Source organism: Fragaria vesca, linkage group LG7 (genome assembly GCF_000184155.1).
Source record: "Fragaria vesca subsp. vesca linkage group LG7, FraVesHawaii_1.0, whole genome shotgun sequence".
Lineage (NCBI taxonomy): Eukaryota > Viridiplantae > Streptophyta > Magnoliopsida > Rosales > Rosaceae > Fragaria > Fragaria vesca.
In genome coordinates this window covers 15,499,204-15,511,334 of record NC_020497.1, presented here as the reverse complement: position 1 = coordinate 15,511,334, position 12,131 = coordinate 15,499,204, and the positions used below count along the sequence as shown (strand labels likewise).

The 12,131-nt window shown below is 39.7% G+C and overlaps 2 protein-coding genes and 1 non-coding gene across 3 annotated transcripts; 2 read left to right on the top strand and 1 right to left on the bottom strand.

Annotated features, from left to right (window-relative positions):
• The first annotated feature begins 734 nt into the window (after positions 1–734).
• Positions 735–2,069, top strand: LOC101300488 (F-box/FBD/LRR-repeat protein At1g16930-like). Its single transcript, XM_004308751.1, has one exon. It carries the CDS (start codon positions 735–737, stop codon positions 2,067–2,069), a length of 1,335 nt encoding a protein of 444 aa, XP_004308799.1.
• A 3,915-nt stretch (positions 2,070–5,984) lies between these two features.
• LOC101304706 (transmembrane protein 70 homolog, mitochondrial-like) lies at positions 5,985–8,248 on the bottom strand. The gene is made up of 2 exons (XM_004307361.1): positions 8,096–8,248; positions 5,985–7,230 (listed from the first exon to the last, which is right to left on the bottom strand). The coding sequence occupies exons 1-2, from the start codon at positions 8,166–8,168 to the stop codon at positions 6,575–6,577; spliced, it is 729 nt and encodes a 242-aa protein (XP_004307409.1). The 5' UTR covers positions 8,169–8,248; the 3' UTR covers positions 5,985–6,574.
• Positions 8,249–8,300: 52 nt separating this feature from the next.
• Positions 8,301–8,372, top strand: TRNAP-AGG. The gene has a single exon. It is a non-coding gene; the product is annotated as a tRNA-Pro (tRNA).
• The last annotated feature ends 3,759 nt before the right edge of the window (positions 8,373–12,131 follow it).

Genomic DNA, 12,131 nt, shown 5'->3' with positions numbered 1-12,131 from the left:
TGATCATAGCCGGCCGGGACATCGAGCATGCGTGTGACCGGAGACACTTCCGGAAAATGAACATGAAGATTGGATATCAGATCCTTGTGGCCATGAATAATGTGATGGTTGAAATGAAATATAGACTTTGCTGAAGGTGACAATTAACGAAAGCACTTCATCAATTCTTTCCCATCTTTCCCCTCTGCTGCATAGATGTAAGTCGTCAAATCCAATTGTCTGAGTTTAGGTGATATTGGTGAAGAGAAGGTGTTTTGGAAACTTTCCCTAAACATGATCAGGACCTTAAAATCCCGAACAAATTAAGAGGATCATCTATTCATCTGTATGGAGCTACCAAATTCTGCAAGGAAATCTTTTAGTTTAGGGAAATGTTTCCATGTCTCGTTGGAGGTTAGGTGGATACAAGCTAATTTAGATTACTTCCACCCTCATAATTTACAAGCTAATTAATTTTTCCTAAAATTATTTTAGAAACACAATTAAGTACGTTATATAGTTGGGAGACTTTTTTTTTTTTTCATTTATAGTGCAAGGTTAATTTATACTCCGTTTCCATCTAGAGAAAGGTTTCCTTCTAGAGAAAGGTTTCCGATTCCTTCAAGGAAATACACACATAAGGCAGGTATATATAATTCCCATCACGTACATCGATCCACACACACATTGACACATACCTGTATCACGCACTATCTCAATTCTCTCGATCCACTTCATTACGAAAACTAGGTAATATGGCTGTCAACACCGTAGGTCGACCTGACTTACCCGACCTTGTTATTTACGACATCTTTCGACGTCTTCCGACTAAAGCTGCCGCCCGCTTCAGCTTGCTTTCCAAGAAGTGGGAGGGCATCTTGGCTTGTCTCCCCATACTAGATTTCGACGAGGGTGGTGATCAGAATGGTGACAACAACTCGGAACGACATAAGAAGTTCGTCGACAACATTTTGATAAAGTACTTGGAATTATATGAGAGGGAGAAACAGAAACAACTCTTGGACAAGTTCAGGCTTCACATGACGAGCTATTTATACAAGGACGCCAACTTGGTGAATAATTTGCTCAGTCTTTCATTCAAGAGAAGCGTGAAAGAAGTGGATATCAGCCTTAGGGTTAGTAAATTAGACTGGAATCGAGGTTGGCCTAAAAGGTACTACTTGTTGTCCCGAACGACCTTCCTCGATGCAAAGTCTATAACGACTCTGACTTTGGAGCATGTACGAATCAAGAACATTGATAGTAAGGTGGTGATGCCTGAGTCTACATCTACAGCCCTTCTTCCCTCTTTGAAAACTGTCGCCCTAAAAAATGTGTATTTTGATCGCAAGGCTCTCTTCTCCCTAATTGGCGACTGCCCTTCAATTGAGAATCTATCCTTAATATCATGTTCCTTTGCTTGTTCTGAGATCTGTTTCTCAAGCTCTAGTCTCAAGATGTTTGAAGCCAAGTATTGCAAGGCCAGTGAAATTGTAGTTTACAAAGCTGTCAATCTTGAATCAGTCACAATTGTTTCGTCGTCGAGCAATTCTCTGATTGAGAGGGTGATCTTGAAAAAATGCTGCAATTTGAGATATATGGACATACATGGCAGTCACATGACACTGTTTCATTTAGAAGACTGCCGTGAAGTGAAGGGAACAATCAGGGCTCCAAATCTGGATTATTTCAGTTTCGAAGGTTACTTGAACTCCAATGTTTCTTTGGAAGCTCCAAGATTAACAGTGGCTCGCATCATGTTATTGGATACATGGGACGGCGAACTATCCTCCTCCAACGAGCCATGGAAACATTTCCCTAAACTGAAAGATTTCCTTGCAGAATTTGGCAGCTCAATAGAGATGATCCTCTTTGTTCGGGATTTGAAGGCCCTCATGTTTCCGGAAAGTTTCCGAAATGCCTTATCTTCACCGATATTGCCTAAACTCAGACAGTTGGATTTGGCGACTTACATCTATCCAGCAGAGGGGAAAGATTGGAAAGAACTGATGAAGTGCTTTCGTTGGATGTCACCTTCAGCGTCTATAGTTCAACTCGAGTACAATGAAGAATTGGGCGAGTTCGTTTGATTTTGCCAAATTAATTATTTTTTTTTTCTTGTAAACACAAGTTCAAGGAATCATACATCAGTTTCTGTATTCCATTTTATGATAAAATAGAAGATGCATGATATATGTAGTTTCATGGCTGACTTCAAATTCTTTTTTATCCCAAGTTTCATGCTTTGACTGATTATATATTTAGCAATAAACTGCCGCTACTAATAGTTTATTCTTTTATCTTTTTGTGCCATTATTAATCTATCAATCCATTTGTAGAAGAGAGATTAATCATTTAGCGTTCAATTAATCTGGCTAATTTTATGTGAATATACACAATCATGCATGCATTATTGATTATTCCAACTCTGATATATCCCCATGCCACCGTTAGGAATTTAAAGACATTATATTTTATGGCTCGTGTTCAGTTCTACGTACCATAGGTACAGCCTCGGGTTACTCTGTCCCCATATACCAGTCATCTAATCTGATTGTACAATAAAAAGAAATGATCATTAATCTTTTGCACAGTAGGAGACTAATCAAACTTTCAGAGTAAAACTCTGCATGTTAGTTGTTAGATCTATAGCCAAAACCTTACAAAAATCGCAAACAAAACCATATCACACTGGTATATGATATGTGGTAAATGGCCTACTGAATTTCCTATACGTCGTTGTCCCAAATGGCATGGAATCAACCACGAGGTGACAATAAATATAGCAGCCCTAACAAGTAAGTGAAGTAACCAAACACAAACAAACACGGGAGGCTCGAAACAACCAACTAACGAAAACAAATGTTGCCTATCCATACATTTACTTTGTTTCATGATCGAATAATGTTCCATCCGGATGAGGAATACTACGCAGTATAATAAGTCCTTTGACCCAAAAAAAAAAGGAAAAAAAAAGCAGTATAATAAGTCCAGCTTAACAGCTAGCTAATCAAAAGACGATATGTATAGTATCTCAAGTAGCTAGTATATGCAGATTAACAGGCTAGATCCCCCTAAACCTTCCCCATCCCTCTTGTAGATTCCCATGAGGCTGCTTAGTCATAGTCCTCCGGTGCCGGCGGCCTGCACAGGTGACAGAGACAGGTCTGAGGCCTGATCCACATAGTCTGGTTTAGATCTGTCACATCTTCGACCGGGAGGAGCTCAGGTCCCAGAACGCCCACCATGTCTTCGTTGCTCTCAAAGACCACCCAAGCACATGGTGGAATAGGAATGTCGGGTGTGGGTGTCTGAACTCTGAACCTTAATCTTTTGAACACTGACATCGGGATAATAACTGCGTATGCACACATGCATTTTTGATTAGAAAGAAACAAGGTTCAGAAATTCAGATGCATGTATGTGTATGTAAATAATGGAAACATTAAACACCATATATATATTTCATATAGTTTATAAACATATAAATGTGTGTGTGGAGGTATTCACCTTTGGAAGTGTTCAGAGATGTGGCTGTGGGTGACGGGGAGGTGATTGCTGTCACTGAAGGTGATATATACTGTGCGCAATACTGCAGCCACACCATACACAATTACACATTAATATTATTCCGATGATCTCATATAAATTGAAAGCATAGATTAAGGTAAGAACAAAAATAACCGATACCTTGCTGATGATTGGTGCGCGATGATGCTGGAACATCAGGCAATCTGTGGTCCTCTTCTCTGTCATCTGCAAGGGGTGTAATAATTATCAAACAAACATCTTGTGACAATAGGCTTAGGTGTAATACTTTCAAAAAAATAGGCTTAGGTGTAATTAATAATCAACATCTGAAGAATGTTAAATCTTGGTGTCCAAATCAGAAACAGGGCCAAAAAGGGTCCGGCCCGGCCCAAAATGGACAAAAAGGTGGTGTGGTAGATGGGTGTGGTGATGATTTTGTTTGTCATCAAACTGATCCCAAATGGCCCAAAGAAAAGGTTCTAAAAGAAATGCTGTTCTGTGTTCATATCATCTTGGCTTAGTTTCTAACCCCATCTATCTCTGTATCATCCCACTGAAATATGCCCTCAGATCTTTTTGGGTTCTATTTTAACCATTTATTTGAATTATTGGCCTTAGATTTGTATAACAATCCAAAGCTCAGAGCCCAAGAATCCTACCCAAGCCCATACAGTAACGGTACAATAAACGCCGTTTAACAGAATACAAATACAAACAGAATACATAACTGGTAATCAAGAATACTTACCACGGAGGATCAATGCAACCCGTTCTTGAGGAACAGTGCGATTGTTATACTGGTTTCTTCTCGCCGGAGCTTCGAGTACATGAGACAAAAAGAAGTAAACATAACAGATCAAAAAACAAAGAAACACAGATATCAAGCACGAACCCAGAAACCCAGAACTCCCCCCACAAATCAAACCCTTACCCAGAAATCAATCTCCAAGAATTCGAACACAGAATGAGAAAGCATAACCAAGAATCAAATCAGAAGACCACAGACACAACGAAATAAACAAATACTCCCAGAAACAATCAAGAATTCACGTAAATGTATATGAATCCTTACCCATATTGGAGACTCAAAGTAGCTTTACGAGTACGAAAATAATGAGTATACTTGAACCACCGGAGCACCGTGTGTTGATGACTTAGACGAATTGGAAATGGAAGAAGAAGAAGAAGAAGAAGAAGAAGAAGAAGAAGAAGAAGAAGAAGAAGAAGAGAGGACAGAGAAGAAATGAGCGAGTGTTTTTGGCTCTAAAATGAGCTCAAGTTGCATTTAATGGTTCAGGCACGTGTTCAGTCACGTGGCTCGGGAAAAAACGACGGGCCGTTTGTTTGGGTTGTTCATTGAATTTATTTATTTAAAATTTTTTTTTAAAAATACTTAACACTTCATTCTTTCTGAAAAATTGATGGTTCTGTGCTTCTACAAAACATGGGGCTGCTGGTTTTGTTTTCTGGAATGTTAGAGGGTATCCTATACTAACTTCCTCAAACAATCTTGGCAAATCAAATGTTTTATATTTTACTTTTACAGAGGTTTTGGTCTTAAAATTTAGTTTAGTTGCGAGAGTCTTTCATAGATAAACAAGATTAAAAGATGAAAAAGATTCGAAATTACTCATCAACTATCAACAATAAGAGTCATATTGCTTGGTTTGTATACACACTGTTATTCACGACATCAAGATACTGTTAGACAATTACAAACTACGATGTAAAAAGCACATCCCAGAATTTCCTTTTTTTTTTTAATCATTTTAGGATTAGAAACATAGATAAGTAAAAGTTTTGGTCTCATTTTCATCGATTTGAGATGCTGAAATAACATGAATTTCCAAATCTTCTCTGCTTCTTTCAAAGACAAACAGTAACACATTTCTTCATTTTATTTCTATTTAAGCCATTGACACCCTCCACAGATGCACATAAAACATTTTACTGACATTTTTTTCGCAATATAAAAAAATTATTACCAAAGCCTCACTTTGTCACGGCACTGGCTAGTTGGTAAACAGTCTGCCCTTTTTCGCTCTTCATGCTATTGTTTATTTTCTTAATTATGTTGTCTTAACGGTTCTGGCGATATTATTGTACAATCGATCCATGAAATTTATATGACTTTTGCCCTCATTCCTAAAATTATTTTAGATACACTAGCAACGTGGGAGACTTCTTTTCATTCAAACCGCCACAATTTGTCAATTTCCTTCCTCTAGTCACTAGTGCAAGGATTGTACTCTGTTTCCATCTGGTAAAAGGTTCTCCGACTCCTTCAAAGGATAATATCTAGCAAGTATATACATTACTTGATGCTATCAAGCAAATCCCTTCTTATGCTTAAAGATCTTTGCACACATAAGAGGTATAAATTCCCATTACATCCATCTATACACACACCATGTATTCAAAATTTCAAAGCAACAGAACACAGATATAGGAACAACCTCATTAGCATAATTCCCATCAGGTACAGGGTACATCCATCTATATACACAACAGTGAAAGGGAAATTAATCATGTTATTACCACATGCATGATACATGTATCCTCAATTCCTCGTACGTTTGTCAGTTTGTGCAAGGAAATTACTCACAACAGTGATTTGTGAAGACGACTAGCCTATTCTAAGCGGCACCACTTAAGCTTGTGTTTGTAAGGGAACAAACATGACCACTGCTGAAGTACACTTGCAAAATGTCTGCGTCTAGTCGTATATAGCACCAATTAAGTTATCAAGGTTTGCAATGCCCCAAGCATTTTAAGCGATCTTGCCTAAAAATGGGGGAAAAAAAAGTATTACCATGTCTAAGAGGTTCAGAACATACCCAAAAGATCTCTTTCAAAATGACATTGTAGGGGTGAAAACCAAACTGACCATGTCATCCATGTAAATAACTCGAATACTACTTATTTTTGTATCCAGAAACCCAAAAACAGGGGTCTCCTAAATCAAAAAACAGATAGAAGCCACAAAAGCTCATTGTGAATCACGATTTCTATAACACAATTCACCCACCAAGAGGAGCGCTGCTGGGAACTTCACATCAAATGATCACAAGTTCTTAAAAGCGGATTCACGAGCTGGTGCTTTCTGCGGGGTCAGCTTTGCTAACAAAGCCTTGTTCTGACAATGATCAGCATCAACGAAGTAGAACTTCCCGTTTGCCTTGAAAGTCACAAAAGGCCTCTGGGTTTCTGGTGGCCTGATATCAGCAAACTTAATTGTCCTTGGTATGTAAGTTGCTAGCCATGACAACATTTCGACCTCAAAACTGTCTGAACCAGGCTTCCACTTGAGCTTGTGTATGTATGGGGTCACAAACCAGTGAAGGGCAGCTGTGGTAGACGCACTTAAGAATATCACTGAAGATGCCACGGCACCCTTCAAGATAACATTCATATCAGGTGATGTCATAAAGGTTATCACAGGGCCTAACGATACAGAAAGGCAGCAGGTTGAAAGCGATAGAAGTTTCACTTTCTTGATAGTAGATGAGATTGGACCATAGTAAACAATCCCAGAATCTTTTTCATCTTTCCCAGTTTCGACACCTCTACGGGGTCCGATGCTGATTTTGCCATCATCTTCTTTTATAGCAGCCTGAGACGCCCATCTCTTCTGGAAACCATTGATCCCAACACCAGAGTTGAAACTAGGTTTGGTGTTCAGGCCACGTGCCCATGCTCCAGACTCGCAAGGCTGATATCCTGCAGCAAAAAGATTTCAGTACCAACAACAGTGACCAAGGGGCGGACTAGAAGATGGAAATTGGACTCTGGATAGTAGTTAATACAGAGCAAGAGAGTTTTTAAAAAATGGCATTACAGACTGAGATGATTGAGAAAGAGTAGGATTTATAGGTCTCATACTACACACAGTGTAAACTACTTAACAAATGAACTTTATCCGCTTCCAATATATGACCAATCAACAGATGTGAAATGTTACTCAGACATCAAAAGCAATGAATCAACATAGTGGTTCTCTTTTTAGGTACTATTCAGTTCTGTTGATGTTAAGTTCATTCAAGAGGAGTATCCTAATGACAGTGGTCATAGCATCACATAACCACAGCTTCGTCCTCAGCCTACATGCTCAGGTCACCATATACAAGGCACTGTATCGGCAGTGATACACTCAAATATAGCAAAATCAAGTGAACAGCAATGCCCAATTCTAGCAATGTTACAATTCCACAAAACATTCTGGTCTAAACAAAAACCCAACAACAACACATCGATTCTGCAAAAAGGGTTTTCATATTTACAGCAAAGATCTAAGCTTTCGACCACCATAAGCTCACAACAGCCAGAAAGAGAAAGAAAGGCATATCCTTTTGGCTTTGCCTAAACCCAAATTTCAAACGCGCCCAATTCATCACTAAAACCACAAGATCCAGAAAAAGGTATCTACCCATGAAAATTCAACATTGGTTATTGTGAATGGTCAATTGGGTAACGGATTCAATGTCCAATTTTATGATTTGAGAAACAAACACGTAAATGAAAAGACAGAGATCTTAAACCCTAATAGATAATAAGCAAAGGAAATAAAGGAGTAGAGAAGAAGGACCTGAAAGGGTATTTGGAGTTGCGAGGCGTTTAGAGTGTGATCGGACCAAGTGAAAGAGAGCCGTCCTCGCCATCTTTTTACTTCTGAAGCCTGATTCTGAGCTACACACCGCACTGTCCTCCAATTTTCAGGGTTTAACATCCTTTCTGGCCCAAAGATAGGAATTGGATAACATGACATATTTATTCAAGTACACATCAACATTGGGCATTTGGTCTAGTGGTATGATTCTCGCTTAGGGTGCGAGAGGTCCCGAGTTCAATTCTCGGAATGCCCCCTTTCCTTTTCTTTTTTTTTTAATTGCTTTGTTTTTGGGGACACTTGTTCTAGATTCACCATCTACAGTCGGTCTATCCAGAAGAGCTTGACAACCAAGTAACCCTGTAACACACCTCTATTTCTAGAAGCACTACTAGTACTACATGCTCCATACACAGTTACAAACCCTTGAAGTCTGTAAGCCAAATTAACAACACTTAGGTCTTGTCTATTTTCACTAGTTAATGTTGTCCAAGTCTTCTAGATAAACCACGAATTCAGGTCCCTCTTCTAGGGGCTCTATCTCTTCCAACTTATTAGTCAGACAAAGTCATTTCTTCCCCTGTTAATTTTCAATTAAGCTTCTTAGCCACCATTCTCCCCCGTCCAGAAACTTGACCACCAAGACAATTAACCCGCACGCCACGTACCATCTATATATCTAGAAGCACTACTTCTTACTCCATATATATACAAACCCAAATCAACAAACACCAACATCGATCATCATCATCAACCTCTCTACTTCTTCTACTCACCATTTCAACTCTAGCTATTCTAATCCACCTACCCTAGTCGGTAATGGAGTCCTACAACCCTCATTTCGAAGCTCCGGCACAAGACTTTGGTTTTGCATTTGAACAAGAGTTACAAGACAAAGAAGAAGACGCACTTTCTCTTTGTGATCTCCCACTCCATGAACACAGCGAAGAAGAAACTCCGGCAGCAGTTTTCGAGCCGGAAGACTTCTTCGAATTCCCCGTCGACCCTGTCTACGGCTACTACCCTATGGACATAGTCTTCTGCGGAAAATCCATCTGCTCTTCCTCAAAACCAAACAACAAACAACTCGGCTCCAGATCAGAATCCTTCAAACTAGGGCATTGTCCTAGTTCTCAATCTCACGTCATGCAACATCACAAGAGCCTGAAGTCCAAGTCTAGCAACTCTCATAAGCATTTGATCGGGCTGGTGAAGTACCACCAGCAGGAGATGGACTTGAACGAGATAAGAAAGCGGCAAGGGAGACGAGCTCCGGTGGCGATGTTTCCGGTGAACGGCGGGGAGAAACCGGAAGTGAAGAGCGAGGGGAAAGGGCAATCGGGTCACTCGGGTGTGATGAGACCGCTAAGGTGTCGGTCACACTTGTTAAACGCGTTGGCTAAGGCGGCTCTTGGTTGCATACCTCATGTTTGAGACTAAGCATCACTTAGTGGACTGAAGACGTGGTTTTAGACTTTTTGTACATAGATTAGTGGAAAATTTGTGTTCTTTGTTTGGTTGTGGACTTGTAGGTGGTCATGTACATTATATTAACAAACATATATGAGTATACAATTCTTTTATACGTCGTAACCATTAGTATGATGTAGAACTATTCTTCGAATTTTGTTCTGGTCAGTGGTCACCAAAAATTAGCTAGCAAGATGTGCCTTACTTCTAAACTAATTTACAAGAGAGCTTGCAATGATTACTGAAGTATTCTATAAGCAGGAACTTCTGAATTTAATATACGAACAGACTATTATTGTGTAATCGATCAAAATTTTCGAAAGAACAAAAGAAATTTTATGTAATTAACAACCCAAGAACTTTATACCGAGAGCATATATCAAGCTAGCTCGTAGCTACTTCATGCTTGGCTTGAAATAACGAGAGCTCTATGGCCGGCGTTGTATTTTGTAAGTGCGAAAGGAGGATACTCTTCTCATGACTCATGAGTTTGAACAAAATGAAATTTCTTAATTAGTCGAGATGAAATGAAACCCTTATTTCAGATGTGTTTTCGCTTTCGTAATTAATTTGATCCAGTCTAATCACCAACCAAATTAAAGATGTATTATTTGCTCCTTCAATATCAGCTAATAACCTAGCTACTAAAATTAAGAGTAATTATTCTCTGTATTCGGAACACCAAGTGACACTGCTAGGTGGTGTTCCTAACCAGCAATAAAATCAATTACGTTGTGCTTCTAAAACATGCAAAGCGTTAGTGTTTGGCATGATCACTGTTTCATGCATTTCTTGGCTTGCTCAGGTAACTATGGAAATATACCTGGAATCGAAACCTTAATTAGTTGATATTAACAATTCGGATTAAATAAAGTTAGATTTGTTAACATTTCTCCTCCTCCTCAGACTCATGTAAGGTCTCATGACTGAAACAAAATCTTACTAAGCAAAAGAAAAATACAATTGCCAATCCAACGTTATCGTTCTATTTATTTAATTTCCAGTAGAACAAATTTGTAACCTGCTGACTGCAGTTTACGTACTCTTCTAGTAGCTTGATCATATATATCCCATCTAACTTCTACTCCTGTTTTCCCCCTCTTCCTATTTTTTCAACTCGTTTTGCGCTTTGTCGTTTCCTCTTTCCAGAAGCCTTGGCACCAAAAGGACCTCTCCTTTCTACGATTCTACCCCCCTTCATCTAGAAAGTCCAATACCAACTTGCTTAAGGAACCAACCTCTCATTCTCATTTCAACAAAAACACATCATCCTTTGCATAATAATATATAAACCACTTCACACACACCTCTTCGCCATCTCATCTCTCATCTCTCACACATCAAAGTCTCTCAACTCCTCTCAGGCTCTCAAAACCCTAGAACAATGGCAGACTACAGCAAAGACATCTACGACGCCGACGACACCCTCTCCTTCTGCGACTTTTCCATCTACAACGACGACTACGACAACAACTACTCCTCTCCTCGGAAATATTCAGAGTCTCCAGACATGTTCGAGTTCCTCATCGATCCAGACTTCGAGCTCGACTCAACAACAATGGACAACACCATCGTCTTCTGCGGCAAAACCCTGAACACCACCACAACAAAGCAACAACCTAAGCTCTTCATAAGAGACCCGCAAAACGGCCTCTTCTTGGTCAAAACCAACTCCTTCAAGCGATCCAAGAGCCTCCGCTCGATCGACCTCGCCGCCAAACCCTCGTTCAAGTCTTCACCGGCGACTGCCAGCTGCCGGTTCCAGAGCCCCAAGTCTAGGAAGCACAAGATGGTGCTGATCGGATCGCTTTCCAAGCCTCAGCCAAAGATGGTGCTTAGTGACATAAAGAAGAGGCAAGAAAAGTTGGCTCATCCGGCGCCGCTGCTGTTTCCGGTCAGCGAGGGCGGAGAAGCGGCTGTGGACGGCGGGAGTAGGCCCCACAAGTCGAGCTTGCTTCGGCCACTCAGGTGTAGGGCTCACTTCGTGAGCGCGTTGATGAAGGCCTCCTTTGGTTGCATTCCATCACCACGACCGGTCAACGGCCACGCTGCATTGACTTAGAGCCGCCGGCGTGATTCTTATATTCATTTTCTTTTGGTTACAGATTGCTTGTACACATTGATAATTCTTGGGATGATTTTTTATTTTTTATTTTTCTATTTTGCTTGGTCATCTGGAGACTAAGTTTTTATTTATTTTCCGTTTGTAAAATAAAAACCATAATTATCCCATTTCTATTTTCTACTGTGTTTGCAGTGCAGTTTAGGTTTACCTAACACCCGGCTAAAAAGTCCATGATATGCACTACTATTTCCAAAGAAAAAGAAGCCATGATACTAATTTCTAGTTTATCATTAGAATATCGTTGTTCTTTTGCAATATTATTAGTACGTTCAAACATGATTATGTACGTTGAGGTTTTCATTAATTCGTAAGACTTCAAAATAAGCTAGCTGTGAAGCCAAATACCAAAACAACGGTATCGGATTAGATGATCTTCTATATTTTTCATTTTAGAGCATGCATGGGTGAGTTTGGAAATAT

What these genes read in the sequence shown, in the direction of transcription:
- LOC101300488 (XM_004308751.1), top strand. Translation starts at nt 735, where the DNA reads ATGGCTGTCAACACCGTAGGTCGACCTGACTTACCCGACCTTGTTATT.
- LOC101304706 (XM_004307361.1), bottom strand. Translation starts at nt 8,168, where the DNA reads ATGGCGAGGACGGCTCTCTTTCACTTGGTCCGATCACACTCTAAACGC. An exon ending in AACTCCAAATACCCTTTCAG is followed by an intron (nt 7,231 to 8,095) that starts GTCCTTCTTCTC and finishes TTTTTGCTGCAG; the next exon opens with GATATCAGCCTTGCGAGTCT.